The sequence below is a fragment of the Hippocampus comes genome, unplaced genomic scaffold (genome assembly GCF_001891065.2).
Source record: "Hippocampus comes isolate QL1 unplaced genomic scaffold, H_comes_QL1_v1.1 scaffold130, whole genome shotgun sequence".
Taxonomy (NCBI): Eukaryota; Metazoa; Chordata; class Actinopteri; order Syngnathiformes; family Syngnathidae; genus Hippocampus; species Hippocampus comes.
Genome location: NW_017842057.1, coordinates 1795605 through 1812122, shown reverse-complemented (window position 1 = coordinate 1812122; position 16518 = coordinate 1795605). Strand labels below are relative to the sequence as shown.

The 16518-nt window shown below is 41.3% G+C and overlaps 2 protein-coding genes across 2 annotated transcripts; both read left to right on the top strand.

Annotated features, from left to right (window-relative positions):
- Nucleotides 1-2410, top strand: rpl35 (ribosomal protein L35). The gene is made up of 4 exons (XM_019860928.1): nucleotides 1-122; nucleotides 769-905; nucleotides 1908-1989; nucleotides 2222-2410. The coding sequence occupies exons 1-4, from the start codon at nucleotides 120-122 to the stop codon at nucleotides 2369-2371; spliced, it is 372 nt and encodes a 123-aa protein (XP_019716487.1). The 5' UTR covers nucleotides 1-119; the 3' UTR covers nucleotides 2372-2410.
- Nucleotides 2411-8567: 6157 nt separating this feature from the next.
- On the top strand, nucleotides 8568-13894 carry LOC109510522 (uncharacterized). Its single transcript, XM_019860871.1, has 4 exons — nucleotides 8568-8942; nucleotides 10910-11019; nucleotides 11102-11320; nucleotides 13084-13894. The coding sequence occupies exons 1-4, from the start codon at nucleotides 8623-8625 to the stop codon at nucleotides 13239-13241; spliced, it is 807 nt and encodes a 268-aa protein (XP_019716430.1). The 5' UTR covers nucleotides 8568-8622; the 3' UTR covers nucleotides 13242-13894.
- The last annotated feature ends 2624 nt before the right edge of the window (nucleotides 13895-16518 follow it).

Sequence of the window (16518 nt, the reverse complement as noted above, 5' to 3'; positions counted from 1 at the left end):
CTGTATTTTGTAAGACGCTAACGCAGAACCCGCAGAGGCAAAGAAGAAAATATCCGGAAGCTCCCTTTTTGTGAACACGCGGTACGTCCGGCCTTTCTGGCAGCGTAGCGAGAGGCAACATGGTGGGTATCGTTCGGCTCTCTTGTAATTAGTACGTTTTAGTGTTTAAAGCATTTTACCTCCATAGCAGATGTCGAATATAAGCGCGTAAGCAACTGAGGGTGCTCTATGGTTGAGTTTGGATGAGTAGCCCGCACACGACAATTAGTAAAATGCTGGTTTATAACCGTGCTAGCGCCGCTGAGCTAAGTTGTTACGTGCTAATGTAGTAACGGCCTTGCTTGAGTGAAAGCTAATTTCGTGGTGCGGTAGATGATTTGAAACTTGCTAACAGCCATCTTTTAGTTGAATTCCGTGTGTTATGAATATTCTAAGTCTAAATTACATTGATGCATGAGTTAAGTGTGTTAAATGTGATCTTGTCACCGAAGAGCTCGTGTGAAGTGAGGCCAAGTATCCCCACACTACAGGCTTAATTTGCTTCTCTGGTCTGAGATGATATTTGTTGAGCTGATGGACTGCTGATGCATTCACAACTGCTTACCAAAAGACTGAGACTTGAGATGTCAATCTCGCGCATTGTGCTATATCACACTGTATCCTATTTTTCGACGACCGACTGTAAAACGAGACTGTCGAACCTCCAAATGACGCCCCATCATAACCATAACCAGTTGTATTTTACTTGTTAAATTTTATTTGACCCAGGCTAAGATCAAGGCAAGAGATTTGCGTGGTAAGAAGAAGGAGGAGCTGCTCAAGCAGCTGGATGACCTGAAAAATGAACTGTCACAACTCCGTGTGGCCAAAGTAACAGGCGGAGCGGCGTCGAAGTTGTCGAAGATGTGAGTACTCTGAACTTAATGTTGCTTCCATGGCTTGGAGTGGTTCTTGTTTGCCTTGTTGGACAAGTTGACAAATTGTCTCCATGATAAAACCCACAATGCCGACGAAACGTTCTGTACAAAATGCTTGAACCTAAAAAGGGGTTAGTCTTTGGTTTCATTCAATACAGTATTGAATATGTACTAATTGTAAAAAGGAAGATAACTACTTCACGGATTTCACTTATCACAGGTTATTTTTGAAAGATAACCCCCGTGACGTATAAGGGATTACTGTAGTTGAATTGATACTGTCACATTTTGAGTTAATATACAGTTTGGGGCGACACTAACAATTATATTGCTCGTCGATAAATGTGGTGATTCATCAAGTGTCCCAATGTCAGAAATGAAATCAGACACCGGCCACAACTTTCTTCCTTTTTAAATGCTCATTCATCACCATGTGCTGCCACGAAATCGAGGTTTGCATCGTATTGGGTATTTTTGGTGAAAAGCGCTGTTGCGAACACGGGTTAGCCATGACGCTACTTTCCCCCCCAATGGCTTACATCACGGATAAGCCGGGACACAGACAGGCAAACAGCCAGCGGGACACGCGGCGACTAGGCAGTTTCAAGAGAAAGTGACAAATAAATAAATGATCTGTTCTTAAATGAATTGTTCATTTTGATAGTCAGTGTTGTGACTTGGTGACTAATATCGGCAGCTCTATATGTACTATAAACTGACAGCTGGTGATGGCTGCAGAATTATTATTTTTAACAGCAACTTTCTGGTCTCTCAATGCGTTTACACCGGCCTTTTTCAAAAAGCAGGGCAGGCAGTCCTGGGGCAGGCTGGTGCACAAACAGTGGGGGTGCACATGTGACCCCAGGAAACATTTATTTTTGTGCCATATTACAATAAAGGGTCACACTCCTTGTCAGTGTGTCAGCAGGTGGTATAAAAGATGTTAATACAGTCACTCAGAAGATTAATACCTTTTTTTTCCCTTTGCAGCCGCGTTGTCCGCAAATCTATCGCCAGAGTTTTGACGGTCATCAACCAGACTCAAAAGGAGAATCTGAGGAAATTCTACAAGGTGAACTGAGGATGAGCATTTGCACCAAAATGTGTGCATGGGACTTGAGGTTTATATGTTGAGCCTCTTGTAAAAGATAATTGTCAAGCATGTGTTCACAATTAATAGTCTGAGGCTTGATGTGCGCAATCTTTTTCACAACCTCTCCGAGACACTGCGCACATACCGATGCTTTCTTTGCGCCATTGAATAATGCGCATTATCCTTAAAAATCTTTTTAAATTTACTTTAGGGCAAGAAGTACAAGCCCTTGGATCTGAGGCCCAAGAAGACCAGAGCTCTGCGTCGCCGCCTCAACAAACACGAAGAGAGTCTGCGTACAAAGAAACAGCAGAGGAAAGATCTTCTTTACTCAATCCGCAAATTTGCTGTCAAAGCTTGAAACATTTTCTATCAACTAAATAAAACATGTTAAAGATGGGCCGTTTGTCCTCTTTTCGCTGTTAACTTTGAGATAGAAACATTTTCTATCTACTAAATAAAACATGTTAAAGATGGGCCGTTTGTCCTCTTTTCACTGTTAACTTTGTTAGCCATTATTGCTCCAATAAGCTAATCACTCTAGAACAGTGGCAGTCCCTCAGGGCCAGCAAGGCCTTCTCTGCTGGCCAAACATTCTCAGAAAAGTACATTTACTTTTCTGAGAATAACATTATTTTATTTTCATAAATATGAAAACAAAATTCTCTGTATTCTTTAAGTCATATTATTTCCACTTAGTCGAGTGGCTTTCAATGTTATTTTAAATAACACTGAAAGCCACTCGATAAATAACTTACTTATTATGGTAGAGTTTTTAACCAATCATATTTCAGCTAACTTGTGTTGCCAGGTAAATTAAATTTGCTCGGGGCCTTCAGATTAAACAGCAGGCCCCTGTGCGCTGTAAATGAACGGGCACAGTCAGGTTTCAATAGCCAATCAGATCACAAGTCTGAGACTCGCTCCTGACTCCTCTGCGTACTAGGGCCAGCTAGAAGGCCTCACGTCGAGACTGGCCGTGCGCGTTCGGTGATTGGATTAGCGCCTTTTCTGTTTCCTGAGAATTGTATCCTGACTTGTTCAATAAAGATTTAATAAAAAAAAAAAAAGATTGGATTACCGCCTGCTAGAGCTATCACTCGCATTTTAACCCAAAATGGCCGAAGGAGAAGAGTTGGTCTGTTTGCAGAACATACTTTCTACACAATTTTCAAGACGGGCCTTCCACGAAAAGCTGGATATTGTGCAAAGAGGTCGCCCAACTCCTGCGCTAGCTAGCCTGTCCCAGCAAGGAAAAGGGTTTGTCCGTCATTTTCAGACGAGCAATTATGAACAGTACCCGTGGCTCACAGCCTCTGAGAAACACTGCAAATTGTACTGCTGGGAATGCCTATTGCTTGCAACTGACCGGTGCGTTTAAAAACGTTTGGGGACACTCGCGTAGATCTGCAGCTCGGTGAACAGGCACATCGGGAGACGGAGCTACACAACAAAAAAGTTTAAAAAAAAATAAATAGGGAAATTAAAATTATACCAGAAACACGACCGGACAAAAACGGCTTTCACAGCATTAGCTTCCATGTCGATAGAAAAGGACTTGCTAATGGACTTGAAAACTTACAACAGAGCCACTGAAGTGTTCCTGAGAAAATAAAGGAGGATCGACTTCATTTTCAAATAAGCAGACGCTGTGGAGAACTACATTGGTGAGTCAATGAATTTTATTTTACATTTCTTCTTGTCATTTTATTTCGTTAGTATTAAATTCATGGTAATGAAATAAAATGACAAAGATACAAAAATGTATCAAATAAATCTGCTCACCTGCAATTTATAATGGCGCATTGTAGTCGCCTACGTGCACGAAAGTTCGTTCAATCTCAGCTGCTCAACATTTTCAGTTATTTGCTGTTGTATCGCTGAATTTCAAAATGCAAATGATCTGTTTATTTATAAGAATAGTTTGTTTTGTTGTTTGGTTGGTGTCTTATATGAAACTGCGACATTGCGCAATTTATTGGACAGACTTGTTTAATTAAGATCACACAGCGTAATTTGGGTGGCATTTTATTTTGTATTTTTAAATCATCTTTTTATTTTTGACTATCTGTAAATTTAGTTTCCTGCTCTTAATTGTGAATGCATACTTGATGGTTTTAAATGCTCCTGAAATTAAGTGCTGCTTGACGAGCCTATACAGTATTGTGTTCATGTATGTGACATCACTTGAAGGCCTAAGGTTGAAATGCACGGCCCGCCACTGCTCTAGAATCTGAATAGCTGTCATAGTGCATACCATACAACTCCTTGGTGTCTTCATATGAATACATTCTCCTGCAAAAAGAATATATTTTAAAAATCTCTGAAATGACATGGGGGAGGGAGGCGGGATGGAAAAGTAAGAGGCATATGTGAATAAAGACAATGGCTGAGAGTACCACATGGTGTGTGGACTCCATGATAATGGCAAATGCAAGTTTGGAATGTACCTTTACCTTTACCGTATGTATCTTTCACACTTTTCAGTCCACATGCATACTACCACTGATGCATCCATTTAACTTTAGTGGCAGACTGCTAACCAATATGTGTTAACTATTATTTAGCTAGCTAGTAATCACATAGCTGTGCTAGTAATTCTCAAAAATACAGGAAAGGGTGTTTTCATAAAATTAGGTTTATCGTATAAGCAGGTATCCCCATTGATACGTGATTTTGGAGGCCTAAATGTGTACAATCATGAAGCTTTTCAGTAGTAATAATTGCTACAAAAAACAGGAAAGTGTATTTTAAGTGTTGTCATATAAGCAGGTAGTCGACCTCCATGTGTGATGTGGTTTTGAAGGCCTAATTAAGTACAGTCATTTGAACAGTATAAAAAAAAAAATCTCTGAAGATTTGGGAAAGGAATGCAAGAGGCGACTTGCGTGCTATTCTCGGCCCAAAGCTTACTTTTCAGGAACTGGGGAGCCTGGAGGCCATGGCCGACGCCTGCCATCTCTGTGACAATGCTGCACTGATGGGTGACACCCTGGGTGAGATCAGCCGTGCCTTGCGTGGAATGTTTCCTGAAATGTACAAAACACAGTTTTTGATTCGCTTACCTAGGCACCTTGGAAAAGAAAAATTGGTACAGAACAGAAGAGGATAAAGCAATTGTTGCATTTGTAGGTCGAGATGACGAAAAGTGCAAATTTGAACACGAGAAACAACTGGTGCAGCAGGCCAAGAAGACGGCTTCAGCTCTCTCTGCTCCTCCAAGAAAGAAAATTCCAAATTTTGTTCACAGTGTGTTGGCTGTGATAACACTATGGATAAAAGTTACACTTGCCGCTCTCTTACATCTGCCTTTCAATCTACTCCGCTTGCAGTACTGTTAACTCTCATGCAGTGTTAATGACACTTTGTGCAATCCCTGACACGGTTTGGTGCAAAATTAATCCAAATACTTGACATTATAGCACCACTGGTATAGCCAGACCGGGGTAGGGTGGGGTTGCAGCGCCACCTCAGGATCCTGCTTGAACCTCCTCAGTTGCCACTCGAGAATAATCGTCTTGCAAGCTGTTAGTTTGGGACTCTTTGACACATACACACTGTACATGCAGGTATATGTCTGTTCACACCCTCTACTGGTAAAAAGTTCATACAACAGCTAATAGAAGATATAGTTCTCCCACAGCGTGTCACAAACTGAAAAAAAATAATACAATTAACCCTTTCATGCACCCTATAACCTGCTAACCTGGTGAGCTGTTCACTGCAGTAACCGCTGTCTCTGAAAGGGTTAATATGGTCTATTTTACTTGACGCCGAAAGGAGATTTGACATTGTGACTGTAAGTGATGGCAGCCTCAAGAGAAACAACATAAATTACAGCTTAATGTATTTGACTATTTCTTGTATGTTACAATACAGTACAAGAAATAGTAAAAAAATCAGTATATAACAGATTTTTTTTCTCTATTTTTTTGGACTGGTGCAGCCAGTGTTTTAGTAGATGAACATTCAGGTTTCCTGTGATGCAAATGGACTATTTAAATAACAGATTTATCATTGAAAGTAAAGCTTAATGACATTATTAAGACTTAAAAAATGGTAGTAGGGTGGCCCGCTGATCCAGTGGTTAGCACATCGACCTCACAGTGCAGAGGCACCAGGTTCAATTCCAGCTCCGGCCTCCCTGTGTGGAGTTTGCATGTTCTTCCCGGGCCTGCGTGGGTTTTCTCCGGGTACTCCGGTCTCTTCCCACATTCCAAAAACATGCATGGCAGGCTGATTGAACACTCAAAATTGTCCCTAGGTGTGAGTGCGAGTGTGAGCACGGATGCTTGTACGTCTCTGTGTGCCCTGTGATTGGCTGGCAACCGGTTCAGGGTGTCCCCTGCCTACTGCCCAAAGACTGCTGGGAGAGGCTCCAGCACCCCCCGCGACCCTTGTGAGGATAAGCGGATCAGAAAATGGATGGATGAAAATGGTAGGAATTAAATTTAAATATGCACTTGTACAGTTTTGTCATGTGGCATTTGTACATTTCTGTCAATTTTCAAATTAACAGCCAATGGGTCTTCAAATTTGAAATATCATACCCTAAAATGCTCACTAATAAATGTTGTAACTGTTAGCTGAATACCAAAAAAAAAAAAAAAATCTAATGAACTGGGCAACTCTCATTCCAGAGCACCAGTATGCCATATCGTAACACCAGTTACTCAATGGGAGGGAAATCGCACAGCAGAAGATATTTTAAACACCTGTTATAATTGTATTTGAATTTCACCTCAAACAATTTAACACTTGTGTTATTGAAACAGACATTTTTGGTCAAAGATTTTCACCGAAAGATGACGTCTACCGTTCATAGATTCGATAACATGAAAACATCAAATTCATTATTTCAATCTCAAGATAACCTTTATTTGTCCCACACTGGGGAAATTTCTTCAATGAAGGAACTGGTATGAGTATTAAAGAAATGTCTGCACTGTTGAAAATATTTGACTGCTTGCCTGGTGTTTCTTAAACAAACACGCACACACACACACACACACACACACACACACACACACACACACACACACGCGTGCACAAAAGGATTTGTTTGGTAAGGGGTGAGGATTTTGGCATGCATGCACACTTGCTGGAAATGCTTGCCCATTCAGTCGGAGTAGCAAAGAGCATCCATGCATAACACGTAGCCTAACATGTTTTGCATGAATGCAATTTGTGATTTTGTAGCCTCGTCCAGCTGTTTAGCCATGTTGAATGATGAACGGGAGAGAAAGATATAGAACGAGACTATAAAGACAGTTTTGCAATTTTCGCGTTTATTTCATTTTAAATCTTGCTTACTTCGATGCAAAAGTCTGGGGAAAAATAAAAGCATGACCAGAAACGTTTTTCCAGTCGAAAATCAAGAATGTTTCACAAGCGTTGAACTATACAACATTCCATCCTTTTTCTAATCTGCTTATGCTCACGAGGGTCGCTGGCGTGTTGGTGCCTATCCCAGCTGTCTTCTTGCAGCAGGTGGGGGGACACCCTGAACCGGTTGCCAGCCAATCGCAGGGCACACACAGACAAACAACCATCCACGCCCACAATCACACTCACACTTAAGGACAATTTAGAGTGTTCAATCAGCCTGGCATGCATGTTTTTGGAATGTGGGAGGAAACCGGAGTACCCGGAGAAAACCCACGCAGGCAAGGGGAAAACATGCAAACGCCACACAAGAAGGCTGGAGCCAGAATTGAACCCTACACCCCTGCACTGTGAGGCTGACGTGCTAACCAGTTATCTACACGCCGCCAGTGTTGAACTAAACTTTCAATATTTTATTGCAGTTCAACAACAGCATGCTGTTCTTTTTCTGCAATGCAGTGTTATGTTTAAGCCAGATGTAATGAGACAAAAAGTTAATATTTTTGTCTTTTCAGTCTGTAGAATATTCTCTCAAAAGTCTTGGGAAACATTCAGGTGATTGTTGTCATTGACTTAAACAAAATTAAGATTTTTTTCAGTCAGCAGTGGTTTTTGCCTTGCAACTTTGCCACGGATGTCATTTTTCCAGTCTCTTCCTGATTGTTGAGTGATGAACATTGATCTCAACTGACCTCAACTTCTTAAAAAGTGAGACAAGCCACAGTTAATGTTAAGTCACACAGTTATGCAAGTAGTTTTGCACACAGGGCCAGGAGGCTTAGAATACCCCCCCCCCCCGTGCATTTTTTATCCACTTGGGTTATCTTTGTCCGATATTGACATTTGTTTCATGATCGTCAACATTAACCCTTTCATGCACCCTGTAACCTAATGACATAAGCTGTCCACCGTAATAACCGCTGTCCCTGAAAGGGTTAAAGTGGGAAAAAAAGAAATTTGAAAAGAGGGCAAAGCCTTTTTCAAGGCACTGTATTATACATTTGAAGAGTGGTTTTGTACCAAAATCCATGTGCCGTCAGTGAAGTAACGTCTTTGAGCAAAACGCTGATCTTTGGAAGATGCTGTTGTGAGCAAAATGCAGCCAAGGAATGTCTGGAATGACAGCCACCTTTATTCTAATTACTTTCCTAGTAACACTTTACTGTCAGCTGCCCATCACTTAAGCAACAACACACACAATTTTTTAGTGTCCACCACACAGCCACCATGAGCTTTCTCCTCAGACTGTCTGTCTGTTTTAGCACATTCCCTTCCTTTGTGTGGCCACATGTGGCCTCCACCAAGAAGACCGGCTGCTTCAGAGTCAACAACTGCAAATGCATCATGAAGGATGGCAGTGGGGTGATAAACCTGCAAGCTATGGGCGATGCAGACGGGTTCCTGGGGCGGATGAAACTGCTCCATGCTTACGATGGGTCGATCAACGCTGAGTTCCTGCTGACCTTCAGCCCTTGCCAGCCTTTCTCACAGCCAGAGGACCTGACAGGAAGTGACTGCACCAGTATTGCCGCATGCCTCATTGTCAGGTACTTCCTCTGCTGCGATTCAAAAAGAGAATAATCACGCAAAACTATGAAAAAAAAATACGGTCATGTTGCAGCTTTCCACAATCAGACACACTTTCCGTGCAGGCATACACTCTGTCCCTCCATGTACTTTCTCAGGCCTCTGCCAGTGTTGCCAACTAATTTTCAATACAACACGTCATTATTTAAAGTTGCTCAATAAAGTTGTCAATGTGTAACTACGTAGAATATTAAGTACATTACATACGCTGGGAATTCTCACATGATTTATAAGTTTTTTTAATCCCATATTTTTTTAAAACATCAACAACATCCTGTGCAATTGGTTTGTTTTATTCCTTTTTATTTTAATATATATTTGCATTTATGTTCATATGATTTTAACCATTTCAATATATCAAGTAAATTTTGCAACTCACAATGCGCTTTTGCGGCTAAGCAAACTGCCCATTTGTTTTTCTGTTTCTGTGACAGATTAAATAATTGTGTGTCATTTTAGAGTAATGCTTCTCAACTGTTGTCACCCTGGGACCTTCTTCTTCCAAGTGTTGCATAGCTGAAACCGATTTTATAGAAGTCAAGAAAAAAAAACAGCTCTTTTGTTTGTTTGTTTGTTTTAAAAATAGCCTCTGAGTGTTTTACATTTCATAAATGCTGTTTCAAAACCATACCGCTACTGATGGCATCCGCTTGCCAAGGGCTGAGTGGCACTGTGCATGTATTTGTTTTGTGTAGCAGCTACTGACTGGAGCACAGGTAACATTTTCTGACGCTTAAATTGTACCTACTGTTTGGGAATTTGGTTTGCCTCAGTACTGTTCTGAAAATGAAATTAGAATAGTACATGTAATTTTATTACTCCCTGACCACGACCTACTTATGGTTTCATTTGTGCTCTCTGCTGTTGTATGCAATTCATGCGATGAGATTTGGACTTTCCCCTTGTTACTTTTGGCTGGTGCGCCTTAAAAAAATTAAATAAATAATGGATTTTGTCCAATCCATTCACACAGTGACTAAACATGCTTTTATAATAATTTATAAACGTTAGACAAAAAGAAATGTACAATTTTACAGCCCGATGTCGCCTATAATTGAAATGGAATGCTATTTTAGTTACCTCGACAACATGCAACTGTTAAATCGCAGATGACCACCAGGAGGCTCCCTAAACACATGTACTATATTACTGTATTATGCTCGACGACTGTCCTTCGGCTACAGTATTGAGACTCCGCTTCAGTGTACAGCTGCGTTGGGCAACTAACTTGATGCTGAGGGGGCGGGGCGGGGGGGGGGGGCGCAAAGGAGCACGCCCGCCCGGCACAAAGGACCACGCACGTCCTAAAGAGATTTATAAAAAAAAAAAAAATCCTATTTTTATAATGGATTAAATACTGTATGTGTGTATGTGTATCTATGCAAAATATATGCTCTTAATGTTTGATTTTTGATATTAGAATTTTCAATGGATGTATCAAAGATCCACTATCTTAACCCAACAATAAAGGGTTTGAAGCAAACAACAGAATCACCACGTACTGTATTTTATTTTTCCAGTCCAAAAGACTCTCTTTCATAAAAACGATCCTTCAAGAATGGCATAAAACTGGTGAAAAAAAAATGAACACAGAGTGCAAGAACTCATTTTGTACTTTTTTTTTTCACAAAAATCATGCATCCATCCATTCATTGTCTGAACAGCTTTATCTTCACGAGAGTCATGGGCGTGCTGGAGCCTTTCCCAGCAGTCTTCGGGCAGTAGGCGCAGTGCACCCTGTGGATGTGGGTGTGAATGGTTGTTTTTCTCTCTATGAGCCCTGTGACTGCCTGGCAACCAGTTCGGGGTGTAGTCTCCCTTCCTCCCCGAAGTCTGCTTTGATAGGCACCAGCAACCCCCCACAATCCTGTTCAGGAAAAACGGTGTTGAAAATGAATGGATGGATATGTTTTGTCTGTGACAACAGGTATCAAAGGTTCAACAGATATATTCACCGCTATATCAGCTTTGGGGGACATGACGGCAATGAATTCCATTACAATGACACCCTGAGGACACTTTCTGTCTCATACTTTGGTGAGCTTTTAAAATTTTTGGGTTCATTTTTCAAGTCTCAAGTTACACGTTTAACAGTGCCACTCTTGTCCTCTTGTCCCAGGGCCCACTGAACTTCCACTTACAATTGTGCATTATCACTGCAATCCAAATGAGTCTTCATCCTTTATTCGGGACCAGAGGCTGAAAGTAGAGGAGCCCCTAGAAATCTGGGTGGAGAGTCCCTGTGCTTGTCCAAACGCCTGTGCCATAGGAGATCTGGGTCTTGGCTCAATCTTCCTTATCATCCTGTCTCTCAGCGCTGCTGCTTATCTCATACTTGGTAATTATGTTTTCTAATTAACATAAATGGGATTTTTTTTTAAAAACTGTCAAGGCAAAGCAAATGGGATTAAATTATGCCACATATACAACGGTGCTTGTGCATGAGGAAAAGTCTATTTCAACATAACTCTGATTACTGCGCAACAGATTATGTTGGTTTAAGATTTAATTTAGACGGCCACATAAATAATATTACTTGTAAGTAATATTTATATGACTAAAACCTTAGCGAGTGATATTCTGGTTGCTATAGGTTCTCCAACATACCGGCACATGAATAACGGTATGATCCCAATAGCCTTCTTTTAAGCTATTGAGGCCATACTGGGCTTCCATCCATCCATCCATTTTCCGATCCGCTTTATCCTCACAAAGGTCGCGGGGGGTGCTGGAGCCTATCCCAGCTGTCTTCGGGCAGTAGGCGGGGAACACCCAGAACCGAGTGCCAGCCAATCGCAGCATACTGGGCTTTTTGCCCGACAATGAGCAGTTATGTAGCAAGGTGACAAATAACCTTCCTTAATATGAACTTTTTTTTTTTTTCCCGTAGTCCACGCACGCGGCAATATTCTTAATACAGTGATGCCAATTCTTAATGCAATGCCGCCTGAGGGAATGAACCTCACAGGTATTCTGTGTTGGTTTTGAGTCTTGCTGCTTACATCCAGAGACTTTTCGAGATTTTCAGAATCTTTTCATGATGTTATGGACCACAGCTGATGAACTCCCAAAATTCCTTGTAACTGTACATTGTCCCTGAACTCTTTGCTTTTTGCTCATGCCCACAAAGTAGTGAACTTTGCTTGTGAACAGCTGAGCATTTTGGGGATGCTTTACAGTAATCCTTGGCATGTTTTTATTGCACGGATGTTTTTCAAGGTCATTAAGCACCGTTTTAAAATAAAACAAACAAGTAATATATTGAGATAGAGCAAACAACAATGGATAAGGTAAAAATATTTACGAGCAGTGTTACATTGTGCCGATCACTCTGTGCTCACAGTAAACAAATCCCATTTTTTCCTCCAAACTAACAAATTTAAATGAATGTCTCGCAATATACAATACTCATGCCCTAAGATGCACATTATGAAAGATGATAAGATAAACCTACAGCCAGAAGCTTTCACATACACAAAATCTTCCGTCATCCCACCACCTGTGAGGGGAAAACTTGCTGATTTTTTTTTTAAACAAAAAATTAACTCACTCAAAATGTTTATATTATTGAGGTACTGTACTATGTTTGTCCTGACTGTCATTCCAAATCTGAAAAAAAAATGATTAGGCCTACTCATGTTGTAATATAGGGCACAATAACATCCAGTGGAATCACAACTAAGTTTTATCTGTGGTGAATGGTGATATTACAACGTAAAATTACAGTTTATCGGGTGAGTGCCTGACCTTCAGGCTACTGCCATTAAGGCCCACTTTTATGGCAGGCCTTTAGAGGAGGCTCAGTTGCGCTGGGGCAAACTAGATCCAATGTTGTTCGTCCATCATGGGGGTTTTGACTTGAGCCGTGCTTTGTGGAGACCCTCACTAAGGACCTGCTTGCCTTGGATGATGCTACCAGGGCCATAAAGCCACCAACTGTCGAGCTCCTTGCATCAATCAGGCACACCCTCCCTACACTCAGACACACTGTGCTCAGGTGACTGAATAAGGACAGTGTTAGTATAATTGTTTGACTTTGAGAAAACTGCTGAATGTTCAATAGAATGCCACTTTCTATACTGGCCTGTATTCTGTTGACAGGCTCCTGTGCACTAAGACCTTTTCGGAGCAGCAGTGGAGTTCAAATTGCTCCGGAACACAGTGTGTGGTGTATGATCTGCTACCTCTTCACTGAGAAAAGGCCAGCGAGACGACAATATACAGACCTGACACATTCTGAAGTAACACTGAAAGACTAGTTGGTGTCTTACGTTTAAGTTGTGAATAATGCATCATGAATTATGTGACTATTGGTGTTTTGTGTTACCTCATAATCTACAATTAATGCTTGTTCATTGATATTCATGAAACATGCACAATATACATGGTATGTATCTAATGTCTTGAAAGCACAAAGCAAAGTTTTACCTACGCACTGGCTTGTAATCAACTGAGATCCAATACATGACGTTGCCTTTACTAAGACAAGACAGTAGAAGCTCCAAACTCAATTCAACTCAACTTTATTCATAGAGCACTTGAAATACAACCACAGCCGCATCTAATGTGCTGCACATCAAGTTAAAAATCAGACATATATAAACAAGGACAAGCCATTCAGGGATACCGGTTACTTCCAATTTGGTCCACTTTCATAACAATTGCTGCCATACTGACCAATAAAAATGATGAATGAATAGTGTTGACAACCTAAAATCTTTCTTGTTACAAGCAATGTTTTCCGTAGCATTCTACCATTCAAATGCAGTCTAGCAGCTCTTTCAAACTTTGACTTTAGCAACTCTTCAAAGTTACATTACGCACATTGGATTGAACCCTTTCAGGGACAGCGGTTACTGTGGTGGATGGCTTATCATGTTATCAGGTTACAGTTTTGTCATTATTGCTGCATGAAAGGGTTAAAATATGTACACACCATTTCTGTGATGGTGTGTGGCTTAATTGGAGTGCACACAGATGAATGATCGGGCCTAATTAAAGCATTTGTCCTCTCCATCCTTCCATCTACTATACTGCTTATCTTCTTTAGGGTCACAGGTGAGCTGGAGTTAATTCAAGCTGACTTTGAGCAAGAGGCGGGGTACACCCTGCACTGGTTGCCAGCCGATCGAAGGCTAACATTTGTCCTGTCCTCGAGTCAATATCAACAAATGCCCAAATGTTCAGATGTCTTTTAACGTTTCTCTTGAGTAATTATCCCATGGTCTGGGGTATATTAAGAGTCATTTTTGTTCAGAAAACGTTCATGGTCAATAATCATAAATGTTAAACCTGTTCAGTATTTCTGATCGCAAATCATTATGGGTGTGGTCGACAGTGAGTTCAGCTGAGTCGCATTCTTTGTGATCGTGATGCAAAACAACGGCGACTAGGAAGCAACCTCAAGACTGCACTGTCGGGAAACACAAATAGAAAAGCAACTGGTTGGTTGAGCGTTTGTACAATGTCGGGGGAGACAATTTTCCTTTGCAGCCATGTGAGAAACTAGAAAGGTTGTCAAGGGCCAAACCAATGAAAACTCAATTGTGTTCAATTTCAATGTGATGCCTTCAAACAACAAAGTACATTTTTACTGTCTGAATAAGCTGTTACTGTTGGCACATGTTGTTATAATAAGGAAATAAAAATTCTTCCATCCAGCTTTCCATTTTCTCCCACCTATTTGGAGTCGGGTCACGGGAACAGAAACTTAAGCAGGAACGCCTAGAGTTCCCTCTTGCAAAGCCGCGTCATACAGCATTCCCAGGGTGTCCCGTTACGGAATCATTCGAAAAGGGGTGGATCCCAAAAACGTAGACAAGGATAAAAATCTCTTTTGACAAAAAGGTTTATTTACAATAAAGTTCGCAAAACCAACAAAATACAAATTAGATCGCTAGCCAACAGGACCAGGACAACCGTGGATGACAAAAAGCGTATGCACAAGGCAAGGTCAAAACAAACAACGTAAATTGCTTCTCAAAAGGACAAGTAAATCCAATACCGAATGAAACACAAAACAGACTACCAAATAAATAAGAAACTAAATTAGAACAATAACAATAACTAAGATTATAGGAAGAACGGATAACAAGAACGAGAGCGCTTAGAGAATTGCACTTTTACGAAGAACGAGAGCAAGGTGAATAATCTGACAGCGATATGACCGCAGGGCAGTCCTTAAGTAGTCCAAGAGGTTGATACCGAATGCAAAACAGCTGCATCGCTGAAGGGAAACACCCTCCACTCCAGCTGGAGTGAAAAATCAAAACTCAAAAACAAGACACACAAAGTCGTCTACTGACATTCGTCTTTCCAGTACAAATCATATGTTACGTGAAGTTATTTTGAATAACTAAATTAATGTCATATTAAATAACAATAGATAAATACATGTTTATAACCTTGTAAATTATGTTTTGCCTGATCACGTGCTGTGTCTCCACAGGGCTCGCCATTGTTGAAGCCAGTTGGTGACGTTTTTTTTCCCCCCGACTTTTGATTTTGGGTGCCCCCAGTGCAAAGGGGCGTTGCAGTACACTTTTCCCGGTCCTGGGTAAAAAAAAAAAAAGTCTGACTTCCAACCTTCCTCGAATGCAGCACAAGTCTTATACAAGTCTGCGGTGTGAAAGCCTGTCTAAGTGGGTGACGTCATTACGCTTGTATGCATGCACTGCTGTATTCAAGTGCATCGTGAAGAATCGCAAACTCTTCTACTCCCACTCAGATCCAATACTGAAAGATGCATTTCGGACCTGAAACATGGTGCTGTGTCATTTCAAATGAATCACTGTTCAGTAGTACCGATCCAGATCGGTTCATACCCAAAAACAAAGACATACCAATTTCGGTACCCACCCATGTAGAAATATCAGACTGAGGAGCCACCGATGTCATGAACATGATACAAGTTTTAGAAACATTCATTCATTCATTCATTTTCCGAACTGCTTGATCCTCACTAGGGTCGCAGGGGGTGCTGGAGCCTATCCCAGCTGTGTTCGGGCAGTAGGCGGGGGACACCCTGAATCAGTTGCCAGCCAATCGCAGGGCACACAGAGACGAACAACCATCCACGCTCACACTCACACCTAGGGACAATTTAGAGTGTTCAATCAGCCTGCCATGCATGTTTTTGGAATGTGGGAGGAAACCGGAGTACCTGGAGAAAACCCACGCAGGCCCGGGGAGAACATGCAAACTCCACACAGGGAGGCCGGAGCTGGAATTGAACCCGGTACCTCTGCACTGTGAAGTCGACGTGCTAACCACTGGACTACCGGGCCGCCCGTTTTAGAAACATTTCGGCTCTTAATTGTATGAATTTAACATTTGGATTTGATAGATAATTTAGATTATTTCTAATGAAATGTCACGTTGTTAGGTGATCATTGGAACATTCACCAATCCATTAAAAACAACAAAAAAAAAAAGGCAGCCAATGAGGTGAAACAAGCGCGGCAGTCGGCCAGCAATCGCATTCTGAACCAGGTGTCAGCGACAAATGGACAAAACATCGAGGACACAATACAAGGA

Bases quoted from the DNA above. Each gene is read 5' to 3' on its own strand.
- rpl35 (XM_019860928.1), top strand. The intron at 906-1,907 runs GTGAGTACTCTG...TTCCCTTTGCAG, and splicing joins GCGTCGAAGTTGTCGAAGAT to CCGCGTTGTCCGCAAATCTA. The intron at 1,990-2,221 runs GTGAACTGAGGA...AATTTACTTTAG, and splicing joins ATCTGAGGAAATTCTACAAG to GGCAAGAAGTACAAGCCCTT.
- LOC109510522 (XM_019860871.1), top strand. From the start codon at position 8,623: ATGAGCTTTCTCCTCAGACTGTCTGTCTGTTTTAGCACATTCCCTTCC. The intron at 8,943-10,909 runs GTACTTCCTCTG...CTGTGACAACAG, and splicing joins GCCGCATGCCTCATTGTCAG to GTATCAAAGGTTCAACAGAT. The intron at 11,020-11,101 runs GTGAGCTTTTAA...CTCTTGTCCCAG, and splicing joins ACTTTCTGTCTCATACTTTG to GGCCCACTGAACTTCCACTT.